The following is a 23,206-nucleotide window of genomic DNA, read 5'->3' as shown; positions in this document are numbered from 1 at the left end:
AGGGCACCTTCAGCTCAGCCTGGCGCAGCTACTCGGAACGGTTAGTCTCTGCGGGAAAATGGGGCAGAGCGAGCCTGGCCTTAGGGCCAACCCCAGCGCAGAGAGAGAAGGAATGTCCAGCAAGGAGGATAGATAGATAGATAGATGGAGTATCTGGGGATAGATAGATAGAAAGATTAGATAGATGGGGTATCTGGGGATAGATAGATTAGATAGATGGGGTTTCTGGGGATAGATAGATAGATAGATAGATAGATAGATAGATAGATAGATAGATAGATAGATAGATAGATAGATAGATAGATAGATAGATAGATGCGGGACCGGCTGGCTCACGGTCCATTAGGAGGTTACCAAGACGTTCTCCTCTCGCCCATGTCAGCAGGGACGGTGAGCCACTCAGATGGGACGGCTCTCTGGAACGTGTGCAATGCGTTTGGGGGGTCTCTGTCCAGTTCCGAGCAGGCAGGGGTTGCCGGAGCATAAGCAGCACTGCAGGCCAGCTCCCAGCCGTGCTGGATGCCCTGGCTGACCAGCACACACTCACCCAGCCTGACTCAGAGCCGCATGTTTACATCATCCCCAGCCAGAGACAGCTTGGCAGACAAAGGGCCCCAGTGTCCAGCCTGGGGCAGCCCGACTGGGGGGTACCAACAGCCTTGCTGGCTGGGCACGGTGCCAGGGGCAGGCAATAGGGCATGGCATCTCCATTCTTGGGACTTAGGAAAGTGCCACCCCACTGCACCCCCTGTCCCCCAGCGCTCTCCTGGCCAGCTCACCACCGCCCAGCACAGGATGGCTGCCATGAAGCCAGACGACAGCCCGAGCTGCTGGGGCCCGGTGGGAGGAGTTAGGGTGATTTGGAGGGCTCAGCTCCTGAACTCCCTCTGTCACCCCCCCCAAGACTTTCCTCTTCTCTTGGAACCAGACACAGTTAAATAGCACACAGGCCCCAGGACCTGAAGCAGCCGCACAAACACATCCAGTTCCAGGAACCTCTCCCCGGGTAACACCCTGCCCAGGCTGGGGAGGCAGAAGGGGGCGAATCCAGACCAGGGAGGGGAATTGCCACTTACCCCGGTTTGCTGCTTGGGAAGAAGCTGCAGACAGGGAGGGCTGCGTCCCCTAGCGATGGCTTTATACCCGGCCAGCAGGGAGGGGGAGCGGGCAGCTGGCCCTGGGGGGCAGAGCTCACCGCTCCAGTAGTTCAGCAGAGCGGTGTAGTGTTTCCCATTCCAGTCGGACAAACGCCGCCCACGTCCCAACCCGCCCCCCCCCCCTTCTGCAGTCAACATCCGAAGTTTAGAGCAAGTCACTGCCCACCCCAGCAAGTGAGCGGTGATATCGTCCCGGCCAGGCGGCATCTAGGGATCTAAATGCACGGCCCATGCCAGAGACTGAGAGCAGGACAGACAGATTGAGGCCTCTGGTGGAGCAGGGCTAAGCCAGCAGAGGCGAGGGAAACGGGAGGATGGGAGCGAGTTAACTCCAGGGACTGCTGGCAAACCCAGTGGAAGAGCTAACGCCAGGAAACTGTGCTTCACTTTGTGACACAGCGGGATGTGCTTGGAGGGTGCAGCGAGGATAAAAGGCAACCAGTGTTTCCCTGTGACAAACCCCCTGCCCTGGGCAGCTGACTACCCCGAGCACGAGCCCAGATGGCCGGAGCTCATGCAGACCATTCTCGCGTTTGCTTCTATTTTTTTGTTAATGACAAACCTGGCCTAAATCACTGGATTCAAATTTCCCTCAGTTCTTATCCTGGCTCCCTGCCACCTAGTCCCCCAAATTTCTGGGTAGTTCAAAAGATCCCAGCTCTGAGTCTGCATCTGCGTCTCTGGCATTTCACCTGCCTCCCAGGGCCGGAAGGTAACTAGTCAGTTTCACCCGGGCCTCACTCACTCACTCACACTCTCTGGTTCTTGCCAGGTGCCGCCAGGTCTCAGCGGCTGCAAACCCAGCAGGGGACACAAAGTCAGACCCCCAAGCCTGAGAGCGTTTTGATTGAACCGTTTTTTTGACTCCATGAAATTGCCTCTGTGATTATTAGGGTTTGAAAAATTCATTAGCCTGAGTTAATTTGGGGGTTCAAATTACCCAAGCGCTTCCCTTTGTTAGTCAGTTATTTATGAGGAGCGTTGGCCTGAACACGTTCCCTTCCAGCTCAGGACTAACGCGCTCCCCTGACGTGGGCCTTTGCCCCTTCCAGACCCTGTGCCCAGCGGCGGAGGGAGCCCCGGCAGGAAACGGCCAGAGGACGGGTCTGATTGAACAATAGTGTCCCTCTTGTTGGCCTCCAAGTGCTCGGGGGGAAACGTCACTAAACCCTGAAATTCAAAACTGGCAGCCTGGCCAGTGCCCCAGACACCCGGCAAGAAGATGAGCCACACTGAGCCACGCCAGGGAGAACGATTGTGCACTAGACTGGCTGGGCCTTGCCCAGTGTTTAATATATGCCAGAGCTGAGTCCTGGTACCTCTAGGCTTTGCAGTTCAGAGCCCCGGCACCGCTAGGCCTGGCAGTTCAGAGCCCCAGCACCGCTAGGCCTGGCAGTTCAGAGCCCAGCACCACTGGGCCTGGCGGTTCAGAGCCCTGGCACTTCTGGGCCTGGCAGTTCAGAGCCCCAGCACTTCTGGCCTGGCGGTTCAGAGCCCCAGCAGCCCTGGGTCTGGCAGTTCAGAGCCCTGGCACCGTGGGCCTGGCGGTTCAGAGCCCCAGCACTTCTGGGCCTGGCAGTTCAGAGCCCCAGCAGCCCTGGGTCTGGCAGTTCAGAGACCGGCACCTCTGGGCTGTGGTTCAGAGCCCAAGCACCGCTGGGCCTGTGGTCAGAGCCCTGGCACTTCTGGGCCTGGCGGTCAGAGCCCTGGCACTTCTGGGCCTGGCAGTTCAGAGCCCCGGCAGCCTGGGTCTGGCGGTTCAGAGCCCAGCACCACTGGGCCTGGCGGTTCAGAGCCCCCAGCAACTTCTGGGCCTGCCCAGGTTCAGAGCCCCAGCACCTCTGGGCCAGGTGGTCAGACCCGGCACCTCTGGGCCTGGCGGTTCAGAGCCCCAGCAGCCCTGGACCCGGCAGTGCAGACCCGGCACCTCTAGGCCTGGCAGTTCAGAGCCCCGGCACCTCCGGGCCTGGCGATTCAGAGCCCCGGCACCTCCGGGCCTGGCGATTCAGAGCCCCGGCACCACTGGGCCTGGCGATTCAGAGCCCCGGCACCACTGGGCCTGGCGATTCAGAGCCCCTGGTACCTGCAGGCGTGGCAGTTCAGAGCCCTGGTACCGCTGGGCCTGGCGGTTCAGAGTTTGCCAAAATTGACCCAAATTCACCCATTGTGTTGGTTGCCCCGATTCTGCATTTTTAAGTGATTTTCACAAAAATGTTGCCCAGCTACAACCAATAAGCACAAGCCACTACCGTTGTGAGCTAAAGGATTGAGCACCCCAGGCGGGGGTCATTTGTGGGGAAGGCCTGAGACGCTTCTCTGGGGGGCATCTCTGCCCCGCACGGGTGAACCATCACATTCAGGCAGTTGGGCAGTGCCTCGAGCTTCCCATGCTGGGGAGATGGTTACCCAGAGGCGAGACCCTCGACCCGAGGGAGCTGCTGGCTGTGGCCAGACTGGAATGCGGGGCCGGTTCTCCGGCTAGTCCATCCCGTTTGAACTTCTCCGGACTGCCCTGACCCAGAGGCCTCGCCCCACCCTGAGTTAGAGGGGGTGGAGTCCCTGGCCACGAGCAAATTCACTGCTTCCTGGGGCCTCCGAATCCCCCAGGGCCCAGCCAGAGGGGAAAGGCCAGGAGGCTGCATCTGAAAACAGGCTGGCAAAACCAGGCGCTAGGCTGTTCGCTTGATCCTGTGGAGATGCCACCCCCGTAGCCCCTGCTCTGGGCAGGCCGTGGGGTCAGCGGGTGCTCTGGCTCCTGCCAGGTGGCCTGGGTCACTTCGGCTGGGATTTACTGGAGCAATGAGGAGTTTGTAGCCAAGATCCCAAGGCCGGCAGCTTTTTCGGAGCTCCTAGCTGCTGAGCAGCCAGCTCCAGCCATGGAGGGAAGGGCGAAAAGTGCCCATCCTGGTGGTGACAGCGCATTCTCAGCTGGGAGGGGCCCAGGAGTGCCAGGCAAGGGGTGACCACAGGCCAGAAGGAGACATGGGGCAGCAGGCGCGATAAGGCCCTGGGGGTAGGGAGGGGACTCAGCCCTCCAGAATCAGGCTGCCGCCCCCACACAGTGGAACACTTCCCATTTCAATGCAGTGCCCCGGGCTGGGTTTGTGATGCCAGTTACCCCAGGGTAAAGCTGGAATCCTCCTGATTACGTCATTTGGAGCAGAATCCAGCCCTTGGGATGAGGCGGCGTGGGAGGGGGCTCAGCTGGTGTGCACAGTTCAGGGCGTTGTGGGCGGAGAAGGGAGGCGGCCGTGAGAGCTGCCACTCAGCCTAAGATCGGCAGGGGTGGCACGGCCCACGGTGGCGGCTGGGGTATGATAGTGGGGGGGCTATTTGCTGGGCCCCAGCAGAGAGCCACAGCCTGGCCCAACAGGGGGAGGGGCGCGACCCCTAGTCAACCCAGACTCCAGCCACGGAAAATGTTCCAGCATTTGTCATCAAGAAATGGAGCAACCAGTCCCTCCTTGCCCTGCTGCACACACCCAAGAGCTCGCACCTTCCCTCCCCACCCATGCCTGACACTGGGGAAAGGCTCCCCGGCACCTTGCAACTCAGCCCACGGCAGCCTGCAGCGGGTCCATGCTGGTAGCAAGAGGGGGAGCGGTTCCCCCACTGCCCCGGGTGAGATCCGCCACTGGGGTCGACCCGCGTCGCTGCAGTGAAGCCAACATGCGATCCGACAGGAGCTGGCGCCATGCAGCGTGGATGTGAAATGCTCCAGGTCCGAACCCTCCTCTCACTCGCTCCCCGCATGGCACAGGAGGAAGGGCCAGCATCACATGAAGGGCCACGGAGAATCAGGCCCCGTGATCCAGGCAGTCCAGACCTTCCTAGCTTTCCTCCCAGTCCTCGCACCCCTGGCCATAGCTACTGTGAAATCCTGCTGTTCGCCAGCAAGGGGCTGTGTGGTCAGGAAAGGGGGGGTCCATTTCTAGCTGTGCCACAGCCCTCTGTATGGCACTGGGCCGGTCTCTGTTTCTTGGAGTTTCAGGTCCCCACCCTCTAAACAGGGACCATAAACCAGCCTTGCCTGCTTAGATACTTCAGGGCAGGGGCCAGTCTCCTGCTCTCTGCTACAGCAGCACCCAGGACAGCTGGTGAGCTCCCCGGTGCCACTGGCAGCAGTTGAAATCCTGAACCTTGCTCTGATCCAGCGCTCCTCGGCGGGACTCGGGCCCCGCTTTCTCACTGAGCTGGGACACGTAAATTCATAGATTCCATAGACTCTAGGACTAGAAGGGACCTCAAGAGGTCATCGAGTCCAATCCCCTTGCCCTCATGGCAGAACCAAATACTGTCTAGACCATCCCCTGATAGACATGTATCTAACCTACTCTTAAATTCTCCAGGATGGAGATTCCACAACCTCCCTAGGCAATTTATTCCAGTGTTTAACCACCCTGACAGTTAAGAACTTTTTCCTAATGTCCATCCTAAATCTCCCTTGCTGCAGTTTAAGCCCATTGCTTCTTGTTCTATCATTAGAGGCTAAGGTGAACAAGTTTTCCCTCCTCCTGATGACACCCTTTTAGATACCTGAAAACTGCTACCATGCCCCTCTCAGTCTTCTCTTTTCCAAACTAAATAAACACAGTTCTTCAGGCCTTCCTTCATAGGTCCATGTTCTCAAGACCTTTAATCATTCTTGTTGCTCTTCTCTGGACCCTCTCCAATTTCTCCACATCTTTCTTGAAATGCAGTGCCCAGATCTGGACACAATACTCCAGTTGAGGCCTAACCAGCGCAGAGTAGAGCGGAAGAATGACTTCTTGTGTCTTGTTTACAACACACCTGTTAATGCAGCCCAGAATCACGTTTGCTTTTTTTGCAACAGTATCACACTGTTGACTCATATTTCGCTTGTGGTCCACTATGACCCCTTGATCTCTTTCTGCCGTACTCCTTCCTAGACAGTCTCTTCCCATTCTGTATGTGTGAAACTGATTGTTCCTTCCTAAGTGGAGCACTTTGCACGCTCAGCTTCTCCATGAGGCTGGTAAACCCAGACGCGCACACGCCTAGTTCTGTGTCCCACACAGAAACCTCACACGTCGCACACACACACACACTGGCTGATCTGAGATGCTGGTACCCAGCAATCCCGTTTGGCCATTCGTCCCCATTCCAAGCATCCGGTGCCATTGGCGCGGGATACAAGACGAAGGGTGATCAGCCCCAGGAGAGCTGGCGGTTGCCTGACGAAACCCTGGCAGTGAGTCAGCGTCCCAGGGGACTCGGCCGGGGTTTTCAGGTGAGTGACACCCTGATTCCAGGGCTCACCCCCCATGAGCAATGCCATCACACTGCTGAATGGATGGACAGCGCCCCGGTGGACCTGACCTGGGGAGCTGTGAGCTGTCAGGGGTGGGAAGTGACACCATCCAGGAAGCAGCAGCCTAAGCACCAGGTTAATCTTCACCCCCGGGGGATGAAGACTGAACCTCCGGGACATTAGAAGATCCAGGGTTTCCCCTCTCCCCAGGGAATCCCCAGGGCGGGGCCAGGAGAGCTGGGCCTTATGCTGTCTCTGAGCTTGGCACACGTTCCATTTGCCTATGGGGATGGATGGCTTGTCTAGGGGAGCTCCTGGCTTGGGCCTGGGGGAGAGGGATGGGCCACGGGGAGTAGCTGTGCTTTGAGACACTAGCCGTCCTCTACCCCACACCAGCTGCCCTGCCAGCCCCTGCGTGACACAGTTAATGTCTCAACGTTCTTTCCTGTCTCCCCTCATTTGGCAATGGACGCCTGGGCCCAATGCTCAGGGATGCCATTTGTCCACCAGGGCAGGAAATTCCTGGGGGATATAAGCCACCTTTAGCATGTGCTGTGTCCTGTCATGAAAACGTGCAGTCAGCCGTACTGGGTCAGACCAGTGGCCCATCTAGCCCAGAGTCCTGTCTCTGATGGGCCAGTGCCAGGTGCTTCACAGGGAATGAACAGAACAGGTGATTCTCGAGTGATCCATCCCCTGTCATCCAGTCCCAGCTTCTGGCAGTCAGAGGTTTGGGGACACCCAGAGCAAGGGGGTTGTACCCCAACCATCTTGGCTAACAGCCGTTGATAGATCTGTCCTCGATGAACTCTCATTCTTTTGGCCCTTCACAACATCCCCTGGCAATGAGTTCCACAGGTTGACTGGGCATCTATACAGCCACAGTTGCACAAGCCCAGCGAGCCAGGGTCAGGGGCTGGCTGTCGCGGGCTGAGTAGCTGCCCCCTCCACCCCGAAAGCCCTTTGCCTGCATGACTTGAGAGCACGCTGTAGGGGGCGCTCTCTCTAGGACCCCATCTTGGACTTCATCCTGTGCTTTTCCAGTCCAATGGGGCTGCCAGCACAGCCTTATCCCCCCAGCCCCCTCCAGCCCATCTTCATCTCCCCCTCCCCATGGAGCATTCCTCTCTGACCCTTGGGCAGCGATGGGAGGAAGCATCCAGGCAGAGGCTGTGAGCACAAGGCAGGGCCTGCCTCCTACCAGTGCTTGGGGGGCAGTGGGGATTCCCAAGAGTGGGGTCTCGGTGCCAGGTGGAGGTTAGCTTGGTGTTACATACTCAGGGGCAGGCAAGTCGGAACACCGGATGGGGAGGACACTAGTGGGGAAGCAAACTGGACCAGGCTGTCCCACTACAAGGCTGGTTTCTTATGGGACAGGGGGTCCAGGGGAGGACTCAGAGCAGGGGCCCCAGGGCTAGGGTGACCAGATGTCCCAATTTTATAGCGACAGTCCCCAATTTTGAGGTCTTTTCTTATATAGGCTCCTATTACCCCCCAGCCCCTGTCCTAATTTTTCACACTTGCTGTAGGGTCGCCTTACCTGGGGCAGGAGACGGGTGCTGAGGTTGCAGAGAGGTAGAGATCCCGGGCCTGAAGCAGCAGCACAATACCAGCCCAGCAGCTGGAGGGACGGGTATAGAGAAAGCAGCTTTGGCAGGAACGTGGCCACCAGCAGGTGGGCATCCGGTGGGATGAGACACCGACCGGGTCGTCTCCACTCATGCTCCAGTGGACAAGCGCTCATAGCATCGGGACTGTCAGCAGCCTGACACGGCCACAGAGACTGGGCCAGGGGGTCCTGCTGAGGCCTGCGGGGAGCTACTTTTGCAATTGGCTGTGGGCAGGCACCCAGCACAGCTGTCGGACCCCCAAGAGGAGGGGCAGTGTGGTTAATGGATTGCACACAGGAATGGGCATAATGGATTCCTGGGTTCTGTGCCCACCTTGCAGTTTGGCCCTGGGGGAAGCACTTCTGTGCCTTGGTTTTCCTAGCTAGACATGGGCCTGAGTTCTAAGGCTGTCAGGAGGGCTAGCGAGGGGATGTTTGCAGAGGGATTTGGGCAGGAAAGATGCTAAGTAAATCACATGATTATTCCCCTCCCATCTGCCCCTGGAGTCACACACGGAGACGCAACCCCTGCCCAGTGTTTGGGGGCTGTGGCTCGTGGGGTTAAATAAAGCAGCTTTGTATCGTTTTGCTTCTCTCCGCCATGAATCCAGGGTCTGTTAGAGCCCAGCAGTGCTCTGGGGAAAGGGCTGGGCTGGGTTTTCTAAATACGCAAACAAGCTGTTTATTTTCCAGCAGGTCGAATGTGAACTCAAGTTCCCTGGCCAAAGCCACGAAGAATTCAGTCTCTCATGACCCTCTGCAGCCTGGGGGAATGAGCGTGCCAGCCTGGGGCACTGTCGGTTCTGGGTCAGCTTCTCCAAACCTCCTGGGTTTAAAACCAGAGCAAGTGAAATCGGCCAAGCCCAGTGCTGTGTGACGCTAAACAGCTGCTGTGTTCCACCCCAGAGGGGGCTGCACGGCAGTGGTGGGGCTATGTGCTGCAAAGCACTTTCAGCTCCTTTCTGGATGAAAGGAGTCCTAATAAGGATCATGGTATTTCCTTCTCTCTCCCCGGCCCGTTCCCCAGCGTCTCTGCTGCCCAGCAGGCTCCCGGCATTGGCTGAGCGCTTCTGGAGCAGTTTAGCTTATTTAGGCCAAAAGAAAACAAACAGGAGACAAATAAACCCAGCGCAAAGGCACAGTGTGTTCCCAGCACTGCCCTCCCCTTCCGAACCCAGCCCAGCCAGACAGCTCCTCAGCCAGGCCACTCGGGCAAAGCTAGGCTGGTGTGCACCAGGGGAGGATAGGTCCCAGTGTCGCCCGAAGACTGTGCATTCAGGCCTCTGACACAGTCCTTCAGCACGAGTGTCGTGTCCTGGGGCCCCGGTCTCCAGCACCTGCACCTTGACTTGTCATTTCCACCAGCGGGTGTAAAACAGTCCTCAGCTGAGCTGCATTTTACAGCCACTTTGCACGAGCGGGAACGATTGTGCAAGGTGTGAGGGGCAACGGTGAATTGGACCTTGGCGCCGGGTCGCTGGCTGGATTGGCCATCCCTGCTAGCCCTGAAATCAACAACACATGTGTCAGTTTCTCCTCTCCAAACCCCCAGAGTGGCAAAACCACCTTGTGGGTGGGGGGGTGCAGCCACCCCACTAGGATCCTGCTGCGTAACAGCTGTGGCTGCTCCCCACACTGATCGGGGAACAAGCCAAGCTCACCCAGCCCAAGCATTGGCAACAGGAGCAACTGGTTTATCTGGGTCAGTGCATAGCAAGGCAGAGGCTAAAACCTGTTCCGAGATACCGTAACCTGCTTGGCACGTCAGCTCCCCCGGGAGCTCACACTGATAATTGCTTCTCCCAGGGATCTGCCGGTGTGGACATGTCAGGGATGGAGTTTCTGCAGCAGTTCTGCCAGGCCGATGTGCCAGGGCGCTGCACCCGTGGGAGGCGCTTTAGACGACAGCTCCTGATGGGCGGGATCCCCGTGGGAGAGGCGAGGAAGCCAGGGGACCCAGCACAAGGGAGTGTTTGTTCAAGGTTAGATTCTGAGCTCAGTTTTCCTGGTGTAAAGCCAGAGACATTCCTCTGGAACTCACTGCGGTGAGTCAGGATTTACGCCCAGATCAGATTCCGGCCTGGAAGGTTGAACATTTTAGTCAGAGATTTTTCAAATGCGCCTAAGGGGTTTGGGGCTAAAATGCTTGGGAATCAGGAGTCATCCAAGAGCCTTGGGCAGCCCTGCTCCCCGCTCAGCTCGGTTCTTTCAGGGCCACGCCAGAGAGGGAGGATGGTCTAGCAGTTCGGGCACCGTCGTCAGACTTGCGCTAAAACCGGGGCTCAAGTCCCTGCTGTGCCACTGAATTCCTGCGAGACCTTGGTCCACTCACTGAAGCTCAGCTCCACCCTCTATAGAACAGGGACATTAGCACTCCCTGCCTCAGAGGGGTTGCGAGGGCGCATGCCTTAAATACTGTGAGGTGCTCTGATGCCATAGTGAGGGGCGCCAGCCAAGTACCTAAGTATTTATCTTAGTCTGGTAAAAATTATGGTGCGGTTCTAGGCACTGACCCAAAACCCAATGCAGACAAGGGGGTGGGGCAGGGCATGGGGAGATTTTGATGGCCATCAGATCTGGCCCCTTCTGTGTCTCTGCAGTTAAGCCCATTTCTGTGTGTGTGTTGTGACAGGGTCCCCCCTTGCCAGGCGCTGACCCATCTGCACACAGGGAACTTCACCCCTCCGGTGCCAGGGCATAGGTCCTCTGCCATTCTTCCCCAACTCCATCCAGCTGCTAAAGGCCGGGACTGCTGTGAACTTGCTGTGTCAGAGACAGGTGTGGGGTGAGCCCAGGACTTGGAAGCAAGAACCTCCTAAATTCTAATCCTCACATTAAAATCCTCCACGGCCAAGGGCAAGTCATTTGACCAGCTAGTGCCTCGGTTTCCCCATCTGTAAAATAATAATAACAGGATAGAACTTTAATTAGTTGCCATCTGGAAGATCAAACCATCGTGTTAAAATAATCCTCTACCCCATCAGGTCAAAGGGTTTAGACAAACATTGTTCAGTATTATCACCTTTCACTGGGGGGACAGGTACAGAGAATGGACGAGTCTGTGGCAGAGTCCCAGCATTCCTCCTCAGGATCAGGAAGGGAACCTAGGAGTCCTGGCTCCCAGTCCTGTGCTTTAACAGCTGGGCCTGTCCCTGTCTCTGCTTTACTGCTCTAAGCCGAACCTTCCAGCCGTTCCAGCTTGGCGTGGGTAACAGCCTTTGTAGGGTAACGCCTGAGTGTCCACCCCAGCACCCGGCCGGCCGCCAGACACCCGGCACCTGGCCTGGGCTCTCCCCTCCCCATCCTGCCCCCCGGGCCGGACAGTCGTAACACTGAGGTTCAGAGGTTCCAGTCTCCGGCGCCAGATGGGCCCTGCCAGGGTATTTCCTCCTGCGCTTCCTGGCCTAGCAAAGATGGCAACACCCCGTATGTGGTTCCCTTACTGGGGCCTGATTCTCAGTGGCATTAGTCCCGCAAGCCAGGAAGCCAGGCAGTCTGGGCCTGAGAAGCGAGCAGGGCTGGGGGCATTGGGGTGCAGGGCTGGGGGCTCTGGGGTGCTGGGCAGGGGGCACCGGAGTGCTGGGCAGGGCCTGAAAGGGGCTGCCCCTGGAACTCCCAGCTCCTGGGCTGCCTCCAGCCCCGCACCATGCATTGCAGACGGGCGTCAGGCAGGGAGCAGGATGCAGAGCCGGAGTCTTCCGTCGAGAAACGGAAGGGCTCGGGCTCGAAGGGGTGCAGTGGGGGGGCAGAGCCTGCCAGCCAGGCAGAGAAAGCAGCTGTTGGTGCAGGCTGAGCCAGCCCTCCCCCCCCGCCCCCAGCTCTGTCCAGCTGCCAGTTCCCCTTCTTAGGACATGGGCTGGGAGGCGAGGGCGGTGGGAAGGAGACGGGGGCCCGCGGCAGTCAGGCTTAGCGCACGCAGCAGGCAGGGGCACTCCAGCAGCAGCCTGCTCCCACCCACCAGTAAGTGCCAAACTACAGCTCCCAGGCAGACGGGCTGGGGGGACACTCAGGCTCGTGGGGTTTGGGGAAGGAAGGGCTCTCGCTCGCCATGGGGTGACTGGGGCCAGTGGATTTGGGGGCAGGGGAGCACAGGGGTGGGCTCAGCTAATTGACAGGAACTAGGGGAGGCAGGCTGGCCAGGTGTTAGCTGGTGGGGCTGGGCGGGGGGTGTGCTGCCCATGAGCCAGGGACCCACAGAGCTGGTGTGGGGCAGGGCCCATGGAGCGGTCGGGCCTGCTCCTGCTCCCATGTGAGGCGAAGCCGTCACTGGCACCAATGGGGGCAGGACTGCAGCCTCATTTGGGGGGGATGGGAGCGGGTGTGTGGCGGGGCCAGGTCTGAGTTGGGGGGCAGTGGTGGCAGCAGGGCATCCCTCGCTAATGGGGCTGAGAGGAGGGTCGAGGGGGCTGTGCTTGCAGCATGAGGAGAAAGAGGGATTCCCCCGCTTTTGCTCCCCTCGAGCCCCAGAGCGTTGGGTTGGGAGAGTGAACGGCCCCTGGGGTACGAGCCCCGGCACCTGCCCACCTTGGCCCCTGGGGTAAGACTCCCGGCTGCTGCTGCCCACCCTCCCTGGCCCTGCCCTGGGGTATGACCGGCCCCAGCCCCTAGTGTACCCTCTGGCTGCCATAGCCAGCACTCCCTCCCCCCTGCACTGAGGGGGCCTTGTCTCTGGGGGGGCCATTCCCAGGGGCAGTTCCCACCCCCCTCCGCTCCCACTCCTTTGCCCAGGGCCAGTCTCCAAAGGGTCTGAGACTGAGCTAGGGTTTTGCTGAGTTAATTCAAGCCACAGACTCAGGAGATGCCCCCCATGCACCCTGCCATCCCCAACTCAGATAGCTGCAGCCCCCTCCCTCCCACCCAGAGGGGGTGGTGTCCCCCCCCAGCAGCTGCCCCACCCATGCCCACACCGGGAGCTGCACCAGCCAAGGGGGCGAGTGGAAAAAGCAGCCAGTGAATGAGCTCTGTGTTGGGCTGCAAACAGCTCCCCAGCCCAAAGGGGAGGCCAGGCCAGGTTGCCCTGGCCAGGGGACTTCCCAGCCCAGATGTGTGGGGAATGAGAGGCCTCCATCCTGCCTGGCGCTGAGAGGGGATCGGCTCTGTACTTCCCCCCTATGGTACAGGACACCCAGATGGGGGTCAGCGCCCCAGCCGGACCCCAGCCGCAGGCCCAGGGACCAGGGTCAATCCTGCAATGCAACTCCCAGTCCAGGGACTTATCTTTAAAGCCCTTTGGGAAGGTGTGTGGCCCAGCGAAATGCCAGCTGGCCGCCCGCACCCTGTCCGGCCATAGCACCGCCCCAAACAGGGTGGGGGTGCCGGGGGGGTCTCCTGGGGCTGTCAGTCCAGATTGGGCCTGAGGAGGGGGAACAGCAGGAGGAGAGAGAGGCAGCAGCAATCTCCTGCTCCCAGAAACCTGCTTTAGGTTTCACGGTGCTGCTACCCATACCCCGTGGTGTCGGAGCTGGGGTGGGAGCTATAGGTGGGAGGCTGCTGGGGACGAGGACATATGTGGCGGGGGCAGGGTTATCGTTTTTTAAAAAGGTGCAACTAAATATTATTCCCATTTTGGGCTGCGCCACCTCGTGCTTTGCTCGTCTGCTTCAACTCGAAGCTTTGTGAGGCAGGGGGCCATGCTCCCGCTCTGCCCCCTGCCCAGCCAGGCCTCGGGTCTGTGCACTGTTGTCCTCCCTGCTCAGCTGTGTCTCATAGACTTACAGTACTATGGAGCTTCTTCCTTTATACAAGAGGCAGCGGCCCAGCTTTATGGGGCAGGAGGGCGCGAGCTGGCTGGCGAGGTGACGTTCTCAGGCACCGCTGGGGTGCTGGAAATTTTTGAGGTTGTCTTATACTGCTAGAGACCCTGTCCGCTGCAGGGTCCCAGAGCGCCGTACACAAAGGGTGGTGGGTGCCGAGGTGCCATGGGGCCGAGTGGGGTATAAATAGCCCTGCTTGCAAGTCGAGTGGATCAGAGAAGCGTTTCACCCAGCTGTGAAATGCAGCCAGCTCTGCAGCGGCATGCAGGGGCGGTGCTGGCCAGGAAGAAGAATGTCGTGTCTGACTGAACCCGCAGGTGGGGACCCAGGATATGATTAGCTCCCAAATTAGTGTCTGCATCGGCGTTCAGGCCGGCCAGCCGGTTTCCACCTGGGGTCTTGTGCAACAGAGCCATGGGCTCAGGGACTCGGATTGTCTCCTTGGAAACAACAGCATCTCCTGCTGCACAGCGCCCCCTAGTGCCAGGCCGGGCCAGCACTGACGGCGAGGGGAGAGCGCCCCCTACGGACCCCCAGCCCACTCCCTACCCCACAGCACCCCCTTGTGCCAGGCCAGGCCAGCACTGACAGCAAGGGGAGAGCGCCCCCTACGGACCCCCAGCCCACTCCCTGCCGCACAGCGCCCCCTAGTGCCAGGCCGGGCCAGCACTGACGGCGAGGGGAGAGCGCCCCCTACAGGCCCCCACTCCCTGCCGCACAGCGCCCCCTAGTGCCAGGCCGGGCCAGCACTGACAGCAAGGGGAGAGCGCCCCCTACGGACCCCCACTCCCTGCCGCACAGCGCCCCTAGCGCCACTCCGGGCCAGCACTGACGGCGAGGGGAGAGGGCCCCTACAGACCCCCAGCCCACTCCCTACCCCACAGCGCCCCCTAGTGCCAGGCCAGGCCAGCACTGACAGCAAGGGGAGAGCGCCCCCTATGGACCCCCACTCCCTGCCGCACAGGGCCCCCTAGCGCCACTCCAGGCCAGCACTGATGGCGAGGGGAGAGCGCCCCCTACAGACCCCCACTCCCTGCCTCACAGCAGCCCCTAGCGCCAGGCCGGGCCAGCACTGACGGCGAGGGGAGAGCGCCCCCTACGGAGCCCCAGCCCACTCCCTACCCCACAGCAGCCCCTAGCGCCAGGCCGGGCCAGCACTGACGGCGAGGGGAGAGCGCCCCCTACGGACCCCCAGCCCACTCCCTACCCCACAGCGCCCCCTAGCGCCAGGCCGGGCCAGCACTGACAGCAAGGGGAGAGCGCCCCCTACGGACCCCCACTCCCTGCCGCACAGCGCCCCCTAGCGCCAGGCCGGGCCAGCACTGACGGCGAGGGGAGAGCGCCCCCTACAGACTCCCACTCTCTGCCGCACAGCGCCCCCTAGCGCCACGCCAGACCAGCACTGACGGTGAGGGAAGAGCGCCCCCTACAGACTCCCACTCCCTGCCGCGCAGCGCCCCCTAGCGCCACGCCAGACCAGCACTGACGGTGAGGGAAGAGCGCCCCCTACAGACTCCCACTCCCTGCCGCGCAGCGCCCCTTAGGGCAGGTCTCCCTCCTGGGCTCGGTATTTGCAACAGAGGGAGAGAGGGGAATCCCCTGCTTTTGCAGGTCTCAATCCCCAGAGCTTTGGGCTGGGAGGGTGGAACTGGCTCCCGCAGGGACGCTGGCCCCTGGGTATGAGAACCCTGCCTCTGAGCATGAGATCAGGTATGGGGGCAGCCCCCGGGTATTAGAACTTGGGGCTCACCCTTCAGGTGGGTCTGGGGGCAGCCAGGGGGCATGTCCCCCTGGCAACACCCTTGTGCCTGCCCGGGCGGCGTTTGTCACAGGCTCCGTGTCTGTAACAGGAGCTGCGCTGAGCCCGCTCTATCAGCCGCGCTCCGGGCCAGGAATCTGGTTTCCTGGCTCCGCTGTTACTGCAGCAACCTTTCAAGCAGGGATTTTTTAATTTGACAAGGGGCCTTTATACAGATCTGCAGCGCTAGGCCGAGGGGGGCTCGGGTCCGTTACCCGATAGGGCCCCCCCGCCACGCCACGCTGGCTCCCATTGTCCAGCAGGTGCTGCCAGGAGACACCCGATATCCGGGACCTTATCAGCACTGGGGACAGAGTGAAAGCAGCAGGATGGGTTACCGGCGTCTGCGCCACCGCGGCTGGCACCGGTTCAGGAGCAAACATGCCAGAGTGTTCCACCGCACCGAGCCAAGGTACTGGAGTAACAACCCTGGGCCATCTGGCGCAGCAACCCCGCAAATACTGTAGTAATGCCAAGCCAAGATACTGGAGTAACAACCCTGGGCCATCTGGCGCAGCAACCCCGCAAATATTGTAGTAATGCCAAGCCAAGGTACTGGAGTACCACTCGGACACAGTGCTGGAGTAACAGCCCTGGGCCATCTGGCGCAGCAACCCCACAAATACTGTAGTAATGCCAAGCCAAGGTACTGGAGTACCACTCGGACACAGTGCTGGAGTAACAGGGCTGGGCCGTCTGGCGCAGCGACCCCACAAATACTGTAGTAATGCCAAGCCAAGATACTGGAGTACCACTCGGACACAGTGCTGGAGTAACAGGGCTGGGCCGTCTGGCGCAGCAACCCTGAAAATACTGTAGTAATGCCAAGCCAAGGTACTGGAGTACCACTCGGACATAGTGCTGGAGTAACAGGGCTGGGCCGTCTGGCGCAGCGACCCCACAAATACTGTAGTAATGCCAAGCCAAGATACTGGAGTACCACTCGGACACAGTGCTGAAGTAACAGGGCTGGGCCGTCTGGCGCAGCAACCCCGCAAATACTGTAGTAATGCCAAGCCAAGGTACTGGAGTAACACTCGGACACAGTGCTGGAGTAACAGGGCTGGGCTGTCTGGCGCAGCAACCCCGCAAATACTGTAGTAATGCCACGCCAAGGTACTGGAGTAACACTTGCACATAGCGCTGCAGTAACACGGTTGTGCTGGCTGCGGTAATGACCCCAAATACTGTCACAGCCCCAGCCTGCTGCAGTCCTGGGTCCCCAGTACTGGAGCACCGTTGTGCTGGCCCCAGCGGCTGGGGGTTCGAGCTAGACAAATGCAGGCTGGAAATCAGGTGCCAGTCATTAACGTTGAGGGTCATTAGCCAGTGGGACAATATACCAAGGGCTGGGGGGATTTTTCATCAGTGGCTGTCTTTGGGGTGTTTTCCTAAGGGCTCTGCTCTGGTTCCAGCAGGAATGAAGGCAGGGAAATCCTCTGACCTGGGCTACGCAGGAGGTCAGATGAGATTGTGGGGTCTCTTTGGGCCTGGGAATCTGAGCAGCTGCCGCTTCAGTCCCAGGGCATTGGTGGAGGAGACAGGGCCTGTTGTTGAGGCCCCACTGAGGAATGGGGTCAGTGGGATCGATGCAGCTGCCTGCGCCCCTCACAACTGTTAAACGGCCCCAGAGAGCTGAGGGGCTGCTCCCGGATTAGCCCCATGGATCCCCCTCGACCCTCAATTGGCCTTGGCTGATGGAGGGGGGGTGGTCCTTCAGCATCAGATGTTGACTGATTTGTGCCCAGTGATTCTCTTCCGAGCACACGTTTATTGTCTTCTGGGCCCTACTGAAAATTCGAACCCCGCGTTGGTGCCTCTCGGTGAGGCTGAGACGAGGCAGAGGGCGGGTGCACATGCAGGGAAAGGCGAGACACACATAGCTCCGTGTGCGTGCATGCGTGTTACAGTCTGTGCAGCCCCTCACACGGACGGAGCTCCCCTGCTGTCTCTGTCCCTTTAAATCAGGTGAGCACTGGACCAGCATCAGCTGGTCTCTAGTATCAGATCCTCCTGGAGGGAGGGGGGCTTGGCTCTTATTTAAAGTGACTGACCAGCCAACTCAGGCTCACTCTGCAAGAGTGTGGAGCCAGCCGGCTGTGTAGGGTAGCCCAGGTGAGCCCAGGGGCTGGGTGGCTCTACAGGAGTGAAGGGCTACTGCCAGTGATTCCCTCCAGAGGTGTCACCCCTGCTCTGATCTGGCCCCCTTTGCTCTGGTAGGGTCAGGGCTTTTCTAGGGGGGCTGGCAGCTGTCCTCCAGCTCTGGACACCGCCAGGCAGGTGGGGACCAACAGCCTTGGGTCAGAGCTCGCTTTGTGCGGGAGGTGGGGATGGGAGCAGCCAGAAGCGGTGGGGGGCTTCGAACATGTTTGTGCCATGGGCACCCTCTGACCCCTCCACTCCACAAGGCCCCTGGCCTGGGGCAGGGACAGGAAGGCCCCACCTGAGCAGGTGCCACTGCTTCCCCAAAAGTTTCCCTGGGGGACTGGCTGGCTGCAGGGCCTGATCCTGCCCTGCCCCCTGCAGACCCTTGTTCATCCTTCCCCGGTCCCTCGCGTTGGCCTTTCTGCTACAGCAAACCCTGTGCCATGAGAATGGGGCTGACCGACATGGGGCAGGGGGGTCTCCTGGCCCAGTCCTGGCTTGTGGCTCTTTGGTGGCCTGGATCCCAGCCAGGTTCCCAGGCGTGCCCATCCCCAGAACCGCCACTGCTACTCGGCCCCACATTGGCAGCCTCTGTGAAGAGACCAGGGGCTGGCTGGGCCCTGCAGGCCGCTCTCCCCACCTGTGGGTCCCTCCAGGCACGCTGGCAGGGTGGGGCTGTGCCCTTCCCCAGCCCCCCATCCATGCCACCCAGGCTCTGGGATCCTCAGCCCTTCGAGGTGCTTCTTGCAGAGCCGGCGCGATGGCCTCTGAGCTGGAGCGTGCCATGGAGGGGCTGATCACCGTCTTCCACAACTACTCGGGCAAGGAGGGCGACAAACGCAAGCTGAGCAAGAAGGAGCTGAAGGAGCTGCTGCAGACGGAGCTGGGCTGCTTCCTGGAGGTAGGGACCAGCCCGGGGGTGGAAGCAGGCAGGCCTAGGGGACTGCCCCTGCCATTCCAGCACAGGGACCCCTGGGCCGTCGCTCCCCCACGGGTGCTTGGCTCCTCTCTCGTGGGTGGTCGCCAGCGGTAGAGCTGTGCCAGGGCCCGGGGCAGGACGGCCGTTCCCTTGGGCTTGCGCCGGAGAAGGATCCCACATGCCCGGGGCTGGGCTCCCAGCCCTGCCCAGGCTGACGGGTCTCTCTGGTATGAAGTTTCCCAACATTCCTCTCTAACCTCCTGGGCTCCTAATTGCTTCTCCTCCCCCACTTCAGCTCTAACCCTTCCCTTCCCTGCTGACCCCTGCCCTCTCCTCCCCCATCCAGGGCCAGGCAGATAGCTCATGCCTCCAGCTTCCCACTCACTCTCTGGCTTGTCCTGAGCACAGGACCAGGGCCTCTCACTGGGGATCCCCCCAGCCATCTGGGCCCCTTTCCTCTCCCATAGGGGTGGCCCCACACGCTAACCCTGCCTCCCCCGGGGCTGTCTCTGCTGCAGACCCAGAAGGACACGGGCACTGTGGATGGCATCATGCAGGACCTGGATGAGAATGGTGACGGGGAGGTGGATTTCAAGGAGTACGTGGTGCTGGTGGCTGCTCTCACCGTGGCCTGCAACTCCTTCTTCTGGGAGGACACCTGAGCAGGGAGCCTGCACCGCCTGGAGCCCCCTAGAGCCGCACACCCCTCCACCCCCATTCTGAGCCAGCCGCCAGCATCTCCTCTAACCAGCTAGACAGAGCTACTCATTAAAGGCACCGAACTGACCCCAGTGTCCCGCCCCTTCCTCAGAGCCTGGGAGTGCTGCTGAGCAGCCTGGGGAGGGCACTGTGCTGCAGTGTGGCAAGGGGAGATTTGGGGTGCGGGGGAGCTCCTGCTCCCCAAGTCGACATTATCCCTGGTGTTAGAAAAGGGTGGAGGTCATGCTCTGGCCCATGGTGCCGGGCTCAGGGCCCTCAGCCTTGGGGGTTCCCTGGGGGAGAGTCGCCTCTCCGGCCATCAGCGAGACACACACCCCTTCCCACCGGGCCTCTCGGACCCTCCTCCTCTGACCCATGAGCCAAGCAACTGCCCCCGTCCCCAGACCTTGTCCCTTTGCTTGCCCCCGCCTCTGGCAAGCTCTGGCGTAACCCAAGTGCCTCAGCCGGGATCACCGCAGAGGCTAGTTTGGCCCTTTCTCTTCCCACATTCATGCCCATTCGTAGCTGGCAGCAGGTGGCACAGGGCCCAAAGCAGGAAAGGGAGGCAGGAGCCTGTTGGGAGGGAAACGGGGACACAAGGGGAATGGCTGGGAAAAGGGGCAGGAGAAACGTGAGTGACAGGTGGTGGCTGGACAGCCTCCTGCTGGGGTGGTAGGAAATCCACAAACACGGTGCTGGACCCATTCCCCAGGGGGAAGAACCGGTTCCTAGTTCCCTTCCCAAGAGCCGGGAGCGGCCAGGAGCCCAATAAACCGCCTCCTCTGATTGGTACCGGCTGAGCTGCACGCAGCGCAGGGGGGCTAGCAGTGCTGACACTGAATGTCACAGACGGACAGCTCCAAAGCCGCCCACCCATTCTGTGGATTTGACGCTTCTCTGGGATGGTGCCAAAGCACTTTGCAAACTAGATACCGATGCTGCTGAGCTGCAGCCACCTCTGGGGTGGAGGGTGGTCATCTGTGCACAATGGTCAGGAACAGAGGGGGAGAGCCTTGACAAGAATTAGGCGGGCAGAGGGAATCTTTAGGAAGAATGCCCTGACATCATTAATGTCTGTAACAAAGCTGACAGGAGCTCAGCATTGACAAGCTCATCAGAGGCAACCAAACTGCGCAGAGGACTGATGTGTCTGTGAGCAGAAAGCAAAAGGACTGGAGAGAATCGGGTTGGATTTGAACCTGTGAACCCAAAGAATCTGATGCTGAGCTCTGGCACCCCCTGTTCTTTGCCACAGGTTCTCATCTTCCCTTCCCACCCTTTGCAAAAGAGAAGCTCAAAGCCTGGGATGCAGAAAACGGCATTGAACCCCTAGCAGCAGATAATAAACTGATCTGTCACAGCCACAGAGACAAACCCACCACATTTCAAGGGAACACAAGTACTCGGTGGGATGTGAGAGTTCTCTGACAACAACGTAAGCTAGGAGTAAACCCACTGCAGTCAGGGGAGTTACGGAGCAGGAGAATCAGGCCCACTAAGCAAGAAAGAACGTGATAAGCCAGTCAAGAGCTTGTTTAAAACATCTTTTTTAATTGTTTTTCCACAGTGAAGGTGATATTAACTGTGATCCCCCAGGCAATGTTGCCAAGTACAGTGATTTTATCCAGGGGCGGCTCTAGACATTTTGTCGCCCCAAGCACGACGGCATGCCGCGGGGGGCGCTCTGCCGGTCGCTGGTCCCGCGACTCCGGTGTCCTCCGCAGGCATGCCGCCGAAGGCTGGCTGGCTGCTGCCCTCTTGGAGACCGGCAGAGCACCCCCCTCGACATGCCGCCCCAAGGATGCACTTGACATGCTGGGGCCTGGAGCTGCCCCTGATTTTATCATGAGCCTCCTAATATTTGATGTTTTTCTTAAAGTCCCGGCTCCTGGAGTTAGGAGATGGCAGGACGCTCTCAGCTTTCATTTACAGACAAAAATCCTTGGGGTTGCAGAGAGAAGCTAGAGAACGTGAATCAATGCAACCCTAAAGGCTCCAGAACCAGCTGCGAAATAGAAAGAACCTCACGTTGATTACGTTTTAAAATCTCGGCATTTTTAATCCACTCTCAGGATTTTTTGAGGGCTGACTCATGATTTTTGAAAGCTTGAGGTTGGTGCTAATGCTTCATGTGCAACACACACGATATTCTTCACCACAGCCGCTCACTTCCGCGAATACAAAGCCACAAGGACAGTAGTGGGTGTATTCTCCCAGGAATGCACAAATCTTGATTAGAAACCGATGGTGCCACTGCCAGCTGAAGCAACGGAGCGCTGAACTCTTGCCCTCTGCAGTGCTGGTGCACATGTGGAGTAATTCAATGGGGATCAACATCCATGGGAGTGAGCCTTATTTTCTTTTTCTTAGTTTTTACCATTTTGCTGCCAGTTTCACCCCCTTGGCAGGCCCAGAATGGTAAATGGGCTGGCCCCTTTGCAAGCTGAGACTTTCACCTGATGGTTGGCATCTCATGCACTACACTCGAAGCCTTCATTTTAAATAAACCCACGTCATTTTGAAGAAAACCTGCAAACCATGAATGGAGTGTAACTGATGCATCGACCTGTGCCTCTGCAGACAGCCTGAGCCAATAGCTCTGGGAGATAATCAGCTGTCCAGCTGACACAGAAGCGGGTTTGTTGGGGGGTTGTGTCAATGCTGCTAGCTGGTTTGCTGCTGAGCCGAGTAGGCTGGAGGAATTTCATTGTACAGATCTGTGTAATATCAACTGGACTTATTTTGATGTCATGAGCGGGCAGGGCTTGGGCCAAGGACTTCTGACCTCTGAGTCAGGTTGGGTGAAGGGCCACAATCATCTGTCTGATCGATAACTCACAGGAAGTGCGGGCTTCATCCATGCAGTATGCTAATCATCCAACCCGGGGGATCCACTTAGGGAGCCCGAGGGGGAGTTCAGTCCCCGAGGCCTCTGCTGATGGTCACTATCACCTGGGGTTGGGTCTGAACATGGACCTAGAGTGAGATCCTAACCCTGCCCCCCAACCCTCACACAGAAGCAGCCACGTGCTGGAATGGTTTGGGGGGCATGGCCGGACCTGCCACTCAGCAGGGTGCAGAGGCAGTTCTCCTAGCCCACCGCCCACCCTACAGGGGAACAACGGCTGCCAGGTTATCCCAGCCAGAGCAGGGGAGCCCCCCATACCCAGCTGCTTCCAGAGGAGTCAAACCCCAGGACTCCCACAAGTGGGCTCCCTCCACCCAGCCCAGGCCTCACAGCCTCCTTGGGGCCACAATCCATGCCCCCCCTTCCAGCCCAGGGTACCCCCCAGCTGCACTAGGGCCCTGAGCTGCACCTCCTCAGGCCTGGGGCCCTGCCCCAAGCCCCCCTATATCCCAACCTGCTGCCCCTACTCCAATACAAGGCATTGCTCATGAGGCCCTCCTAGCCTCTGCCCCAAGCCCCCCCATATCCCAGCCTCCCCCCCCTTCCTGGGGCCCTCAGCCCCCATCCCCCCTCAGATCCAAGGCTCTGCCCATGAGGCCCTCCCGGCCTCTGCCCCATGATCCCCTATATCCCAACCTGCCCCCCTGGATGCCTTAGCCCCCCCACTCGAATACAAGGCTCTGCCCACGATGCCCATATCCCAACCTGCCCCCCCCCATCCTGGGGCCCTCAGCCCCCATCCCCCTCAGATCCAAGGCGCCGCCCATGAGGCCCTGCCAGGCCCACGCCCACTGCACCAAGCCCCGCCCCCAACTCCCCGCTCCCGAAAAGGGAGTGGTCACATGGCTCACCCCCTCCGGGGGAGGGGAAGAGCGGGGGTGATCACGTGGTGCAAGGCCCCGCGAGGGGAGAGAAGAGTCACGTGGGGGCGTTCTCGAGGCTGCGC

The 23,206-nt window shown here is 59.7% G+C and overlaps 2 protein-coding genes across 2 annotated transcripts in view; one reads left to right on the top strand and one right to left on the bottom strand.

Moving 5' to 3' along the window:
* Positions 1-1,265, bottom strand: part of S100A13 (S100 calcium binding protein A13) — a 7,726-nt gene extending 6,461 nt beyond the window's left edge. The window contains exons 1-2 of the mRNA XM_030542063.1: positions 1,077-1,265; positions 1-48 (exon numbers count right to left, since the gene is read on the bottom strand). The exon at positions 1-48 is cut by the window's left edge and continues 210 nt beyond it. The gene's annotated coding sequence lies outside the window, so the exon portion shown is untranslated. The remainder of the gene's footprint in view (positions 49-1,076) is intronic.
* Positions 1,266-11,890: 10,625 nt separating this feature from the next.
* S100A1 (S100 calcium binding protein A1) lies at positions 11,891-19,439 on the top strand. Its single transcript, XM_030542498.1, has 3 exons — positions 11,891-11,998; positions 18,485-18,635; positions 19,172-19,439. The coding sequence occupies exons 2-3, from the start codon at positions 18,495-18,497 to the stop codon at positions 19,313-19,315; spliced, it is 285 nt and encodes a 94-aa protein (XP_030398358.1). The 5' UTR covers positions 11,891-11,998; positions 18,485-18,494; the 3' UTR covers positions 19,316-19,439.
* Positions 19,440-23,206: the final 3,767 nt, after the last annotated feature.

This window comes from Gopherus evgoodei, chromosome 24 (assembly GCF_007399415.2).
Source record: "Gopherus evgoodei ecotype Sinaloan lineage chromosome 24, rGopEvg1_v1.p, whole genome shotgun sequence".
NCBI classification, from domain to species: Eukaryota; Metazoa; Chordata; order Testudines; family Testudinidae; genus Gopherus; species Gopherus evgoodei.
This window is presented reverse-complemented; position numbering and strand designations above follow the sequence as displayed.

What these genes read in the sequence shown, in the direction of transcription:
- S100A1 (XM_030542498.1), top strand. Translation starts at nt 18,495, where the DNA reads ATGGCCTCTGAGCTGGAGCGTGCCATGGAGGGGCTGATCACCGTCTTC. An exon ending in AGCTGGGCTGCTTCCTGGAG is followed by an intron (nt 18,636 to 19,171) that starts GTAGGGACCAGC and finishes TCTCTGCTGCAG; the next exon opens with ACCCAGAAGGACACGGGCAC.